This window comes from Equus quagga, chromosome 1, assembly GCF_021613505.1.
Source record: "Equus quagga isolate Etosha38 chromosome 1, UCLA_HA_Equagga_1.0, whole genome shotgun sequence".
Lineage (NCBI taxonomy): Eukaryota > Metazoa > Chordata > Mammalia > Perissodactyla > Equidae > Equus > Equus quagga.
Window position 1 is genome coordinate 105,695,871 of NC_060267.1, and position 14,516 is coordinate 105,710,386.

The window sequence follows — 14,516 nt, forward strand, 5'->3', positions numbered from 1 at the left end:
CATCATTCTCTGCTCCTCTCTCCATTTTCTGACAACCCCCCCTGATCCCCACCACAAACTCTTTCCACTTACCTCTCCTTCCACGCAGTGCCACACACACACAGAATGGGCAACTGACAATTCTTGACAAGTCCCTCAAGCTATCTAGTCTTCCATACCAGGATCTCAGCCTGACGCCTCCCAGGGGCCCCAATTCTCTCCACTTAAACCTCACCCAAAGAGCTAGACAAAAGGTGACAGCTCTTATTTGTGCTGTGTTCTACAGTTTGAAAAGCGCAAAGGCACTTTCTGAGTGGATAAGAAAAGGGCAGGTGGGCCATTAGTTAATCCCTCCCACAGATGCCGCACACTGCCAGGCACCGCCATAGGCAGGCACCAGGGATGTAGGAGTCAACCGGGTTGACCGCTCTTCCCTCAGCTGTCCAAAGTAATTGCTTGCAGTGATGCTTACGAAGTTGTCAAATCACTTTCACTACAGTGAAAGGGTCAGTTTTTCAGCTTTGTGAGAATGGGACAGCACCCTCCTTTTGGAGGTTTAACAGAAGGCAGAGAAAAGTTTTCGGTCCAGAAGTCAAGGGAAGACATATATCTTTCTTCTCGTTATTGACAGGCAAGCATTTATAAATTCTGTCTCTTTGTACTGGGATCATTCCAATGCAGCGACAAAGGCCTTCAGAACTCTGGGTAACAGCCTGAATACTCGCTGAGCAGGGTTTAATGAATAGAGACTAACTTTTAACACTAACTACAGGTCCTGGGACCTTTATGCAGGTTCGTGACAGAAGCCTTTGAAGTGGGCGTGTCGTCCTCTGTGACTAGCGCAAAGGCACACAGGTGTGGCAGCGTGAGGAGGCGGAGGGGGCGAGGAGGAATGGAGGGGAACGGAGGGGACGGGATTCGAACCAGCACTCCTGAAGGCTGAGTCCTGGACGGGGAGTTCCAAGGTGGTGGGGGTGGGGATTCTAGCCCTGACGCCCCCCAGCGGGGCGCCTCGAGCCCCCACCCCCCGCCGCGGCTCGGGCTCCCCCGCGATCCTGGATCACAAAGGCCGTTGCCAGGCGCCTGGTGGAGAAAAGATGCGGCCCGGGAACAGCAGCCGCCACTCTGGAGCGTGCGTCCCACGAAGTTCAGCAGGTGAGCCCCCGGCCCGGATGGTGAGACCGGAACCGGGCTCCCACTGCCACCTCCGTCTCCGCCAGAGCCGTCTGGGGCCCGCCTCCGGGTAGGGACCCCCGGGGGACAAGCCCCTTCTTCCAGCTGGGAGGGGAAGTCTCCCCCACTCCGGGCAGCTCCAGCCCCTCGGGATCACAGTTCACAAGGACCTCAGCTGCGCTTTGATGCTGCCTTCCCCTTTCCCAGGTGGGGAAATCGAGGGACAGACTTCTTTGGAACGGGAGGAGCGGTATGAAGGGGGAGCCTTTTTGGCCAGGAGAACCAGCTCCCCGTTTGGGAGCTATTAGAGCAGCTCAGCAGACTTCTAGGTTCAAGCCCTCCTGAAGTGGATGACGGTGCCTTCCGGGTGGTGGGAGTGGTGGGGGTTGGAGTGGAGTGGAGTGGGGTCAACTATCTTCTTTTAAACTTTGTGTGAAAGTGGTGGGAAGACCTGGGGTCAGAAGCCCTCATCCCATGTTGGTTCTGCCAACTATTTACGCTGGACATTTGATAGAGCTTTTTATGTCTGGTCCCATTTCCTCTTAGGAAACAAGCCAGGAAAGTCTCCTGGGATTAAATACTTCTTTTGGGCACATGCTCAGAGGAGTTAACACCCTCCACTCCCACCTTGTCATGGTGGTGTACCAGAGCAGCCCTGATCTGTGATGTATGTTCTTAGGAGCATGATATCAACCATCAGAAGCCTTTCATACGCTGTTTGGAATAGAGAACTATCCCTCCAGTGGTTTCTCATGCTAAGGCAGGCCAGATAGTAGAACACAGTACCAGAAAGGGCCAGTGTATATCAGGAGAAACATACCAGTTGGAGGAAAACAACAAATCTCCTTTATACTAACCATTGTCAAGGGCAGGTCTTCTTGTTTGAAATGTCACCAACAAGTCTTTCAAAAAAAAAAAAAAACTTTGTCTCACAAACGATGGTGGAGGTGTCAACTTTCCACAGCACTTCCTGGGCAATTACTGGATGGGATGGGATGAGATCTGCTGCTGTTACCTTTTGGGCAAGAAAAGAGGAGGGGCAAAGAAGCACACTTGGCTGGAAAGAAATGGATCTGCTATGCCTCTTAACATAAGTAGGTGCTCAAAAATGTTAGCTGCTTCTGAATTCAGTAAAACCCTTTGTATACTGGCAATTTTAAAGTAGAATGATGGAGAATCCAGATTCTACGTGGACAATTTTGAGTTAACAACATCTTCCCAGCCCTTTCCTTTATCTCCAAAGGGGGAAACAAGAAAAATCAAGTTCTTAACCAGTGGGTCTCCCATAGCTAAGAAAACAAAACACAAAAACAAAACATACCTTGAAAAAACAGAAAATATTTAAATATTTTTAAGGATTGGCCTTTGGAAACTTTTTTCCTCCCAGCCTGGTGTAATTCCTCTGAGGTGGTACATAAGTAGCCCAGGTTTCTGAGAGAGCTGTTCCCTTGTCTCAGAAAACAGAGGTTTTTACGGCCAAGAGGAGACTATCTCCATACTTAAGAATAGTGAAAGCCAAAGCTCCTTGAAAGGAACAGCATAAGTTCTTAAGCTATCTAAGGTGCCTCAGAAAAATCCCTAGAGGGTTTGTTTAAACACAGATTGAAGGACCCTACTCCCAGAGTTTCCGATTCTGTAGGTCTGAGGTGAGGCCCAAGAATTTGCACTTCCACCATGTTCCCAGATGATACTGAAGCTGCTCGTCTCTGGATCATACATTGTGAACCACTGGTGTAAAGTACATGGGGTGTAGAGTCCAAATAATTAGCAAGACCTGGCCTTTCTTGAGCTTCTAACTACAAAGAAGGAGGCCAGCAACCCCTGGCACCTCAGAGGTGTAGATTCTGTCTTTCGCAGTTGTCAACACAGCGTAGGTCCTAGTGGTGAACTGGGAGACAGCCTTTTGGACAAACCCATTCCTTCATCTGTAGAGTGGGTGAAAACCTACCTTCAGAGGCTCGTGATAAGGTTTAATAAAGTTTTTGTACACAGCTGTTTCCAGATTCAACATTTGTTACCATCCCCTACTGCCCTTTTTCTTTTTTTTAAAGATTTTATTTTTCCTTTTTCTCCCAAAGCCGCCTGGTACATAGTTGTGTATTTTTAGTTGTGGGTCCTTCTAGTTGTGGCATGTGGGATGCCGATGCAGCATGGCCTGATGAGCGGTGCCATGTCCGCACCCAGGATCCAAACTGGCGAAACCCTGGACTGCCGAAGCAGAGTGAGCAAACTTAACCACTCGACCACGGGGCCAGCCCCGGTCACCCACTGCCCTTTATAGAATTACTAGTACCCTAACATCTATTGGAATCTGTTCATGGGAACGACAGAGTATGTTAGTCAATAATGAGACAAAGAAATGTGGATTTGAATAGCCATACCCTCGCCAAACGCATGCCAGGAAAATTCCATGTTCTGATTTCTCCCTTTAGGACTATCAATGGCAGGATACCAGCTCTGGTCACCATGGACCCCACTGGACGAGAGCTTCCAATGGCTGCGGCACACAACACCGACACCTTCTTCGAAGCACCCCTTTAGGGCTTCCCCCTGCTTCTCACACACTCCTTCTGATCTTGAAGTGCAGCTGTGCTTTCAAGAGGTCACTCTAGTCCGAGACAGCCCATTCCTGGAGGCTGGGGTGAGTCCTAAGTTACCCTGCCACACATCAGAGCTCCGAACCATGAACAACAAGAAAGGGCTGGTCAGGAAGCCCCAGCCTGTCCGCCTCAGTGGAGTGGATTCAGTCTTTGGCAGGGTCATCACAGCTCAGCCACCAAAGTGGACTGGGACCTTCAGAGTTTCAGATAAGTCAGCCTTTTGCAAAATCATCAGCCGGGAGCACCAGTGGCCCACTGGACTTAAGGAACCTCAGATTCAGATGACAGTGACCATGTGCAAACAGATGCTGCGCTCTATCCTCTTGCTGTATGCAACATACAAGAAGTGCACCTTTGCCTTGCAACACTCCAAGTAAAGGGTCCCCATCTGATTCGTTCCTCACACCATACCCTTTGCTATGTGCCTGAAGCTTACAGAAACCTGTCCACGTAAAGGGAACCATGACATGGCCCCAGCTACCTTGCTTTTCTTGCAGGCAGTGACAATTCAGGAGCCCCTCTCCTCCCTCTCCCTCCAAAAAAGGGCCAGTGACAGAGCGAGGGAGAACATTTTGACTGTAAAGTTGAACAGCCGTTTAAAAGAGAGTCAAACTACATGTAGATGTGATAAAGAACCATTAAACAAACCATATAAACCAATGAGGCTAGTGTGAACTCACTTCAACACCTAAGACCACAATGAGTTGGGGAAATGAAGGGTGTCAAGGAAGGAGATTATGGAGTTCTATGTGCACGAGGATGAAGGGGTCAATATGCGGGTCAAGGATTAATTTAAAAAATAACCTCGCCCACCAAAACAACAACAAACCCCAACCAGCCACACCCTAATACCACTGGAGAGTACAAAAATGGGTAGATATATTAACAAATATTAATATTTACAACCTGACAAGAACGAACTAGATAGCAGCACTGAAATTGGGCTTTCTGGCAGAAGATATGAGAGCTCCCCATTTTAGCTGAAGTGTACTCCTAATGTTCTATTTCTAATAAACTACAAGTAACTTTGTAGCATTCTTGTAACTAGATTATAGGAATAACTCAGAATAATGTGGAAATAAAGTAAACATAATATATACAAAGTCAATATGAGTTTAATGCTGCCTTTTCCCCCTTTGTCATATCTAGATGATGACTGAAAAATTTTAAGCAGCCAAAATATTCCTTTTGACTTTCTTTGGGCATTGACAAGAAATTTGTCACTCTTCCAAAAAGATCGCAAAGATCTCATCTCAAGTAAAAATGGTCCTTATAATAGGAAACAGATGATTTTAACTGTAGAACTGATGTGGTGGCATTAGTCTCCATTATTGCTTTGCACAAATCCCAATTCAATTCCATCTAATCCTTGAGTAATGAAAGAAATCTGGAAAGAGAAATGAGGTAGCTGAGGCAGAACTTAAAACAGAATTTATTTGTAAAACTGGTACAAGCCTAAATTCTGGAATAAATCAGTTTGAAAACTAGTTCCCAAAGCCCAGAATCATGACTACTCTGCAGCAAAGCACTGCCATGTTCGCCCAAGTTGAAAGTAATGCTACATTCAAATTCTGAGCCAGGGTCTTCGATGATGTTAGACAATCTATGAAACCCACAAGTTGATTCAATGAAGCCCCCTCTTCAAGGAAAAAATAGGATGCTTCCAGTTAGAAAGGCAGACAGCAGATATCAAATCCTGAACATAAAATGGTGAGAGGATGGCAGAGACAGAGAGGGGGCATCAGTCTCTCTGTGGTCTAATCAGAGTCGTCATCACTTTCATCACTGTCTTGCTCCTTTTCTCCATCACTTGCTTCATCTTCTTCACCATCCTAAGGGGCAAAGGATAATTGAATTATTTCGGGTCATCTGGGAGGCTCCCTGAATTGCAATGCTGCCCCCACAGGATATGCAACTGTACTGTGTCATTGTTAAATGGAGGATAGGCTTTAAACCATTCGTTTGAAAGATGAATCACAGGCTCCTCCATTCTTCTTGTATCATGACCTCTAAGCCAAGACCATGAAGGGAGGCCATTTTGATACTGACTCAGGTCATTCTGCAACTGAACCAAATTTGCATGATTTTTAAATAAGCCATCGCCCTCCAGATCTACTGCATGTATGTGACATAGAAACAAAGTGGGCATTTAATATAGAATTAAATCTTTGTTAAATTAAAAATTCTGGTGTATTTCAACAGGAATCCAGCATAAAATTCTCTCCAGACTATAACTCTAATCTGGGAGCTTTGCTTAGGACAAAGTACCAAACTCATAGGATACTGTCTGCTTGAAATTTTTTATGAGAACAAAACTTTTATACTATACAAATGAAACAGAGAGCCACGTAATAGACTTTTTCATACTAAATGATCTTTCTGCATCAGCCTCACATTGCATTACAGAGAGGCTCTAGAGCAAGGTTCTTAAATCTGAGCTGCTTGGTGTCCATAATCCAACTGAACTGTAAAAAATTTTATAAACATATATATTTTTCTTTAGCTTTCTTTAAAGTCTTGAAAGCATCTGTGGTAGCCCAGAAAAGAACAAGAAGCCCCACTCTTGTTTTAGTCCTCAGTGGTGGCAGCTTTTGATTCTGTTCTTTGGCTCTCACATTTCTATTTTATATATTCAAACAACATGTTTAAATGGTTTAACTCATTCCTCTCAACACTCGGAGAACATTTTGACCTCTTCTTCTCTCCCCTCTAAAATAGTTTCAGACATGAATTCAGGGAAAATAGGGCGCTATAACAGAAGGGAATGTTCAACTCAGTACGTATGCCACAACTTGAGATTCTCAAGAGTGATTATAAGATCATGTGGGGGTTTTTTCTGGCCCCCACAGAATTCATATGAGCGCAGAATTTTTGGAGGGAATGGAGACAGGCATAGAAGTATTTGATCATAAACATTAAGCAGGGAAAGTTCTGCACTCTCTGCCAACTCAGAATAATTAACAAAATGCCACCATCAATGCCACACTCTGGGTGCCTCCTGCAGAGATACCTCCGTTGCTTTGCTCTTGGAGACCTGGGATGATGCGTCATCCCCACTCTCATCTGCTGTGCTCTCCTGGGAATTCTGGGATATAATCTCTTCACCCTAAATGTGGATGGGCCAAGACAAATGGTGGGTTATGATCACATTTGGGGTCTCAAGGGGAGAAAGTCTTAGTTTACAGGCAATACAAAGGAAGACATTCAGCCATTCCAACATGGTCAAACATGGACACCAACCTATGATCCAGCATCTAGAGAAGTGATAATCAACCTAAGGTTTCTGAAATGCCTGTGGCTCAAATAAATTATGTAGTTTTACAAAAGGTCCATCTTTGTATTCTAATATCATACTAGATTTGACAAGGCCAGATTGTACTGGTGACTCTTCCAGTTAATGCTGAATACAGTTCTAAAATTTCCCAAACACCTTAACACACCAACCCCGAAAGGCCGCGTAGGGGCTGGTACACTAAAGTGGTTTAAGAACATTAGCTTTGGGTCAGAACTGTTTGGACTCAAACCCCGACTCTATTCACTTAGTGCTGAATGACTTTAGGTAAGTTACTTAAACTCCCTAAGCTTCAATTTTCTTATGGAAACAATAGTCTCTGCCTCATAAAGTTGATGTGAGGAAAGGAAGCTAACTCTCTGGGGTGCTGGTCTTTTGATATACAAGATTATAAAACTCAGATATTGTAAGCATGAATGAGAAGGGCTTGAACCCTTTTTGAAAAACGCCGTAACTCCAAAGTAGTAGTATCAACAACATGAGATTTCAGCCAGTCAGACAACTGAAAGAACTTAGAAATGCTCATTTGTTAAAATTAGCCAGAGAATAATTTCAGAAATAAGACAGAAATAAGACTGGTTTAGGGGGAAAAACCAAAATAACTAAACAAAAAAAGCAGCTTGTCCATATACAAAAATGTTATTAGGGCTCTACCCTCAGTAGGGCGTAAAGGTACCCCTCTAGATCTTACTGATCTGGCTCCTCTACCTCTGAGGCCTGGTTTCTATCAGTGGTATGTTTTGGTGCCTTCACTGCCTGGGATGAGGGGTGCAGCCTGTGACCAGGGCCCATAAGCAATGTACCCTAACTTTAAGAGCTAACAGCCACAGACTTAAGAGAAGAACAGTCTAATTGAGAGAGCAGGGCTTAGGTGACCCCCCTTACTTACTTTCCAATGCTCTCACAAAGAAACGGAGTAGGAGATCACTGCTGGTGGGGTCCCAGACTTACCTGCAAGTCCCGGTTTTTGAGATTGCCCAGCCAGAAAGCCTCCCTGCAGTTGTTGAGCACGAGCATGGCTTTCACTCTGCAAACTAACAGCTCCAGGGTCTTTTTGAGCAAAGGCACGTGTTTGGTGAGTTTTGTGTCCTGGTGAATCTGAACGGAAACAAATGCACCCAACTTATCTGCGTTTATCAACATGCTTTCATATTTCCTATACAGAAACTTTTGAATTCCTGACATCTTCAACACTGAATAGGAGCAGAAGCCCTGCCAGTATAGGCCAGAGACATGTTCCATCACACAGCAATAATCTGGCAGAGTACTCTGAGGAGAATGGGAGCTGTCCTTCAAGCTATAAGAGCCTAGAAGACATACCACCAACACCTCTAGGTTCCTCTTCATAACCTCTCATTGACCAATTATCAATGGATTGACCTAAAATATTCTTGAACATGTATTATACTGACATTAAACAACAGACAGTAGCCCTGTCTAGCTGAGGGTTCTTAAAATTCCACTGTTCAGCACCTTCTGAAGTTAGAATCAGTAGGAAGTGGATCAAAGAATCATTTTGTTTGCCAGTGACTGCAGAACTCTATGGATCTGTGTTCCTCCAGACAAAAAGTGACAACGGTTCGACTATAGGATTCAAGTGGAAAAGTCCTTTAATGCTAAAATGTTCTCACAAGAGGCAGATGTATTCCTTGACAAGTAAGTAGAACAGCTGAAAAGCTCTAAAGATAGCTCCTTTTAGAACTACCTCTCGTCTCCAGCAGAGAGTCATCACTTACATAATATTCCTCCTACCCAGAGTAATTTGAAGCAGTAACACAGCCCCCAACATTCTGTATCTCTCACCAAAGAAGAGCTTCTAGAGGAAAGAGGGCTATGGAGTTTGAGTCAAATTTCAGATAAAGAAATTCCCCTCTAGATTACTGCTCAATCTGAGCCACCAACTAAGGATTTGACCACTCTGAACAAACTGCTTTGGACAGACGCAGTCCCAGAAATAAAGGCTCAATAAGGGTAAAAAAGGAAGAAGGGACTGGAGCCTGTGGATCTCCCCATAACAATTGCAGATTAAACCAACAGGTGAGCTGGTGACATGACACGCTTGCCCTCTTACCTTAGAATGCCCACACAGGTGATGAAGCAGCCTTGTGTTCAACTGGAAGGTTTCCAGTAAGCTCAGAACATCTTCCTATAACCAACAAAATTCATAAATGCCCTGTGAAATGTTCTCATTTCACTTTAGATGCAAGACATCCTTGCAACCAAGGGCTCTCAAGAGGACAAACCCCGCAGGTTCTGGCCATATATCAATAATTATCTTAATTTGGCCCTCAAATAAGAGGAACGCTGGCTCGCTGTCCTCCCTCTTCTCTTTCCCAGTTATGAGGGACCAACCAAATATTGTGAGAGTGGTTTTTTTTAAACATTGGCCCTGAGCTAATATCTGTTGCCAATCTTTCTTTTTTTTTCTTCTTCTTCTCCCCAAAGCCTCCCAGTACATAGTTGTATGTCCTTCCAGTTCTACTATGTGGGACGCCGCCTCAGCATGGCTTGATGAGCGGTGCTGGGTTTGCGCCCAGGATCCAAACTGGTGAAACCCTGGGCTGCTGAATCAGAGCATGCACACTTAACCACTCAGCCACAGGGCTGGCCTCAGTGTGAGGGTGTTTTGCAAAGTTCAACTTGCTAAGTATGTGTAAGAAATCATCATCTCTGTTTCTGTCCTTATTTCACTACTCTAGCCCTGATTCCCACTTGGCTAAAAAAGCTCTCAAGACTGTCCTTTATAACAAGCAAAGAGTTTACGACACAAATGAGTTCTTTTTTTAATTATTCCTTAGAGTAGACCTAGAGAAGCACAAAAGAATAAGCAAATGACACACTGATATATGAGGTCCTAGGAGTGCAGCAGCACAATAAACTCAAGCTAAAAGGAAGCACCACCCTCAGATCTGGAGAAGTAGGAAGGAAGGTTTGAACCAGAGTGGGTCTGAGGAGTTCAGTCCTATATGGGCATCTCTGGCAATAGCTGAAGTGGACCAAAGGTGCTAAAGTAGAACTGTGGACAAGGGGACTGCCCCCAAGATCAGCCCATGGATCTATCTTCTGAACAGCTGTACCGAGCATGTCTTTGTTTTCTGCTCTCAGTTCTTACCCGGTGTTTTCTAAAACTGAAGTCTAAGAGCGGCATGCACTGCTTCAGAAACGCTTCCACAAAGAGACGCCCGTACTGAAGAAGAGAAGAGACACATTGGTGAAGACCTCTAGCTGAGGTGTTTCACCTGAAAGGCCCCTGCCTGGGCAGCATAGCCCAGGGGTTTTCTTTTCTTATTTGTGTATTGGGAGGGGTCGGAAAGGTTAATATAGAGAATGTAGCTTAATGGAAAAACTAAATGGGCCTGCTAACTAAGTCCCAGAATGAGGCCAACTTACCTACACTAGACACAGCCAATGGGCAGGGGACTTACTCAGCTTAAGAACGAGGGCACAGAAGAACAAAGAGGAACCCCAGCTCCCTGAGGACAACTTACTCCCAAGAGGAAAAAATTGGGTAGTGCTGGGGAAGCAAATGACAATTGCCAAATTTACCAATTCAATAAATCACTCCCCTGCTCACCCATCTCCCACACTGGCACGGGGCGGGGGGGGTGAGGAACAAGGAAGAAAGAGGCCAGAGATAACAAGATGGGGTGCCATCCGCTTGGAAGGAACCATCAGGAGTGAGGAAGAAGCATTCTTCCCATAACATTCCCCAGCCCTTAACCCATGGGGTTTACCATCAAATCTAGGGCCAATCTGGGCTATCCCCATGGGAGAGCAGCTCAGCAGTTATCAGGCTATCAGTTCCCACATTAAGCCACCCATGGGCTTTAAAAAGAAAAATCACCCTCTCCTCCTTCCTTCCTGTTGCCTGGGAAGGAATGCAGGGGGTGACTGCTGCTCCTGAAGTCAGCTGCTCTGAGGCCACTACTCCTTGTTCTAAGAGTGGAACCAAAAGTTTTCAAACTCATAGGAAAATTGGCTTCTCTATTCATCCAACTAGTGTGTGAAAACATATCCACTGTCTTTTCTAAACTATCACTTATTAGCACAGATTCTGGAGACTCTGGCTTGTGGGCAAGGTATTAAGCAATGCCTCTCAGCTGAGGCCCTCTCTAGAGAGATCTGCAGGAACAATAAACACTAAAGAGAGCCCAGGCAATCTCTCACCTTCAAACATACATGCAGAACAGGACGACTATCAAACACCTGGAGAGATGAAAGACAAGAAACAGAAGCTGAGGACTGCTCCTTTGAGCAGCCCAGCCTCTTTTCCATTGTGCAAAGCACAGCTCTGGGTGCTGTAGAGAATTCTAAAATGAAGAAGGCATGCCAAAAGTTAAATTAACTACAAAGCAGAATAAAGTAATCACCATAGCTGAAGTTCAAGAAAAGGAAGAGGGAAGCAAAGAGGAACAAGAAATTGATTCCAACTGGGGATGTTCAGAAGATGGCATTGTAGAGGTCCAAAACCTTGATCTGAAGCCTTAAGAAAGAGTGGATGAGAGGCGGAAAGGAGAGAATGACATTCTAAGCAGGAGGAATAGCCTGAGCAAAATCAGGGAGTGAGTGAGATAAAGAAGGCATTCAGGGTTGGAAGAGGAAGATAGTGGGGAATGTGCTCAGATCACAGAGACCCAAGGCGAGGTGAGAGAGTAGGGGAATGATATGTGGAAGGAGTCATTAAATAGTACATATTGTGGCACAGATGGGAAGGAGGAAGGAAGAGAAGGAAAAAGACACTGCCTAGGGAGAGAAGGGGTTATCCAGGATGGGTAGAGGGACAAGGGAAGAAGACGGGGGAGAACAGGTCCCCAAGGAAGGCTGAGGAGAGGAGCAGGGAGAGTCCATTTGGAAGCCAGGACCCTTGTTGGTTTTTGTAATTAGCTGATGAGATGGGTCAAGGAGCCTCCATACCCACCTTTATCAGGTTGATGAGGATACTGAAGTCTCGAACAGCCATGTTCCAGTAAAGGAGCTTCTCTTCATGAATCTGGGGGCAGCCAAGTATACAGGCACCTCTGAATCACAGCCAAACACTTCTTTTACTTTACTCCCACTAATATATGGGTCTTGAATTGCATAGCTATTCAGAGATTTTAGCCAATTATTCCCTCAAAGAGATATAGCAACCAGTATACCCATAAGGTGATTCTGAGGCCTGCATATACATACATGATAACATTAGGGTAATTTATAGAGACTTCCTAAAATGATGACCCCTCTTCAGTAGTTTCCAAGTAGGAAAAAGCCTCAGCAACATACCTAATGACCATCAGAGCCCTGTGGCTTCTGACTCCCTATGCTAGCCCTTGCTCTCCATGGTCTAGCTCGGTTCTGGTTAGCAGGCTGCCATGGCCCGGTACCACAGCACCTCAAACAGGCTTGCTCTCCTCATGCCAGCTCATATACAGCAAACCGCTGGGTACATGAGGCTGCAAGCAAAGACATGTTTTCCAGAGCTAGGGCTTATGGAGCAGTCCAAGCCCTCCCCTGGGGAAAAAGCCAGGGAAAAGAACCCAATCCTCACCTCCAACTAGAAGGACAGTAAATGAAACCAGGAGCTCTTTGAAAAAAAATCCTGGATCTTGGTAATTCAAAGAAAATAGCTTAGGAGAAATCCTGGATCCAGGAAATAGAAGACTCAGCAGCTTTCAATCAATTAAAGCTTAGAAGTGGGAGTATTTGACCCACCTGTTGCGAGTCTGCTGCTGTGCCAGCCTGAAGACCTTTCACTGTCTTCTCTAGTTCAGCCATCATCACACGGAAGAAAATGACAAAGGTGTGCCTAGAAGAGGGGAAAAGCATGCATGCCCACACAATGATGCACTGGTTAGAAAGAACTTCCTGGGAAGAAGCCGAGGAACCAAAAGTCATTTCCTTCCCCACCTCTCCAAACATCCTCTCACTAGGATCCACTATAAGAGAACAGGGCAGTGGAAGAATTCAGAAATGAGCCCAAGAAGATGGCCTGTGAAGGAATGGGATTAACTTTATGGAGGGAGATGGTGTGGTGGTATGGAAAGCGCAGTAAAGTCGTGCTGAGAAGATGCAAGTTTAAGTTCTTGCTTCCATGTTTACTTCACTGCTTGTGTCAGCTTGGCCAAGTCCCTAACGCTCATTTCCTCATCAGTAAAATAGGGGTAATGATACCTACCTCACAGAATCATCGAAAGGATCAAATGAGACAAAGAATGTGAAAGTGCTTTATAACCTGTAGAGACTATAAAAGTGTAATATAGCTATTGATATGAGGAGATGCAAAACCCATTAAGTGAGACATATATGATTAGCCACAACAATCATTTTATCCTTTAAAGGTGGTTAAAATATTGGAAAAATAATCTCACATTTAAAGGATGAAATTACTGATAGGACAAGTTTGGTGACTAAATATTCATTGCCTTTGAAGACTGTAACTGCTGAGAATTCCTTCCTCAATAAGGTCCTTTCACATGAGTTGGCTGAGAGCCCCTTGGAAAGAATGCATAGTAGACATTCTATGTGCTGAACGAATGATTGTACCGTCTGTATCAGAATTAGGTGAAGAGTAAGGTAGTTATTTGGAAACTACAGACAGTGGACAGTGTGATTCTAACTTAGGGGAAGAACTGGAGGAGGGAATTCCCTTACCTGGTGAGTGTAGGGAACGTGGAGGAAGACGCATCTTTAGGAGAGTTGATCAATTCTGGGACACCAACACCAGCAATCTCCTCTATGGCCTTCAGAACACTGTCCGTGTGCTCCAAGTAGATGCTACATGGAGACCCATAGGAATATGAACACATGCTACAGAATTCCTAAAGCAAGATTTCTCTGAGATATTACCAGGTATTAAGCTTTAAAACAACTACTAGCATTTATTTTTAATAAAATAAAGATTCCAGATACTTGTCAGGAGGAAAAGGAAATGCTATCTCAATTGGAAATACAGTTGGACACCTAGGAAGTGATGGATGTGTCTTGAATATGGTAGGCTATAAATAAATATCTGATTCATTGGTTAACAAGGCAGGATACAACCGCAGGCTCCCCCACTTCCTCTATGATTTGTTTAACAATAATGGACTAGTTGATAGTATAAAACAGAACTAGATGATCTTACGATCCACATATTCTAAATTATGTTAACTTCAAACCTACTTCATTGCTTCCAAGTTTCCCCTAACGAAGATAATTTAATTTCTCAATCTTTCACCAGATGAAGGATCCCAACAGTGGCAAAATGAAAAGAAGCGGAGCATCTCACCTGAGCAAAGCATGGAGCTGGTCATTAGGGATGTTGCTATTCTCTTTCTCTCCACGTGGCCACACCCGACAGAGAAACTGCCTGGCCAGGGAAGCTGTTGGAGAAACAAAGACATCTAATGCATGGAAAATGGACCTCACCTCTGTTTTTCAGGCTTTGGGGGATGACTGTTGATCAAAAGGAGTATTCTTTCATATTTACTATGAAGTTCCTGATGTAACAGACA

General features: G+C 44.7%; 2 protein-coding genes across 5 annotated transcripts in view; one reads left to right on the forward strand and one right to left on the reverse strand.

Moving 5' to 3' along the window:
- Positions 1-1,068: 1,068 nt before the first annotated feature.
- On the forward strand, positions 1,069-4,382 carry FANCD2OS (FANCD2 opposite strand). 2 transcript variants are annotated; one of them, XM_046646388.1, is made up of 2 exons: positions 1,069-1,134; positions 3,585-4,382. In XM_046646388.1, exons 1-2 carry the CDS (start codon positions 1,077-1,079, stop codon positions 4,127-4,129), a joined length of 603 nt encoding a protein of 200 aa, XP_046502344.1. In that variant the 5' UTR covers positions 1,069-1,076; the 3' UTR covers positions 4,130-4,382. The 2 variants fall into 2 exon arrangements, with proteins under 2 accessions (XP_046502344.1, XP_046502352.1); XM_046646396.1 differs by lacking the exon at positions 1,069-1,134 and adding an exon at positions 1,318-1,359.
- Positions 4,383-5,161: 779 nt separating this feature from the next.
- Positions 5,162-14,516, reverse strand: part of FANCD2 (FA complementation group D2) — a 47,911-nt gene continuing 38,556 nt past the window's right edge. For all 3 annotated transcript variants that reach the window (XM_046668557.1, XM_046668567.1, XM_046668549.1), the window contains 10 exons: positions 14,291-14,384; positions 13,675-13,797; positions 12,736-12,829; positions 11,963-12,034; positions 11,212-11,250; positions 10,157-10,231; positions 9,116-9,190; positions 7,996-8,142; positions 6,763-6,858; positions 5,162-5,584 (listed from right to left, as the gene is read on the reverse strand). In XM_046668557.1, coding sequence (XP_046524513.1) covers positions 5,510-5,584; positions 6,763-6,858; positions 7,996-8,142; positions 9,116-9,190; positions 10,157-10,231; positions 11,212-11,250; positions 11,963-12,034; positions 12,736-12,829; positions 13,675-13,797; positions 14,291-14,384 — 890 coding nt within the window. In that variant the 3' untranslated portion in view covers positions 5,162-5,509. The remainder of the gene's footprint in view (positions 5,585-6,762; positions 6,859-7,995; positions 8,143-9,115; positions 9,191-10,156; positions 10,232-11,211; positions 11,251-11,962; positions 12,035-12,735; positions 12,830-13,674; positions 13,798-14,290; positions 14,385-14,516) is intronic.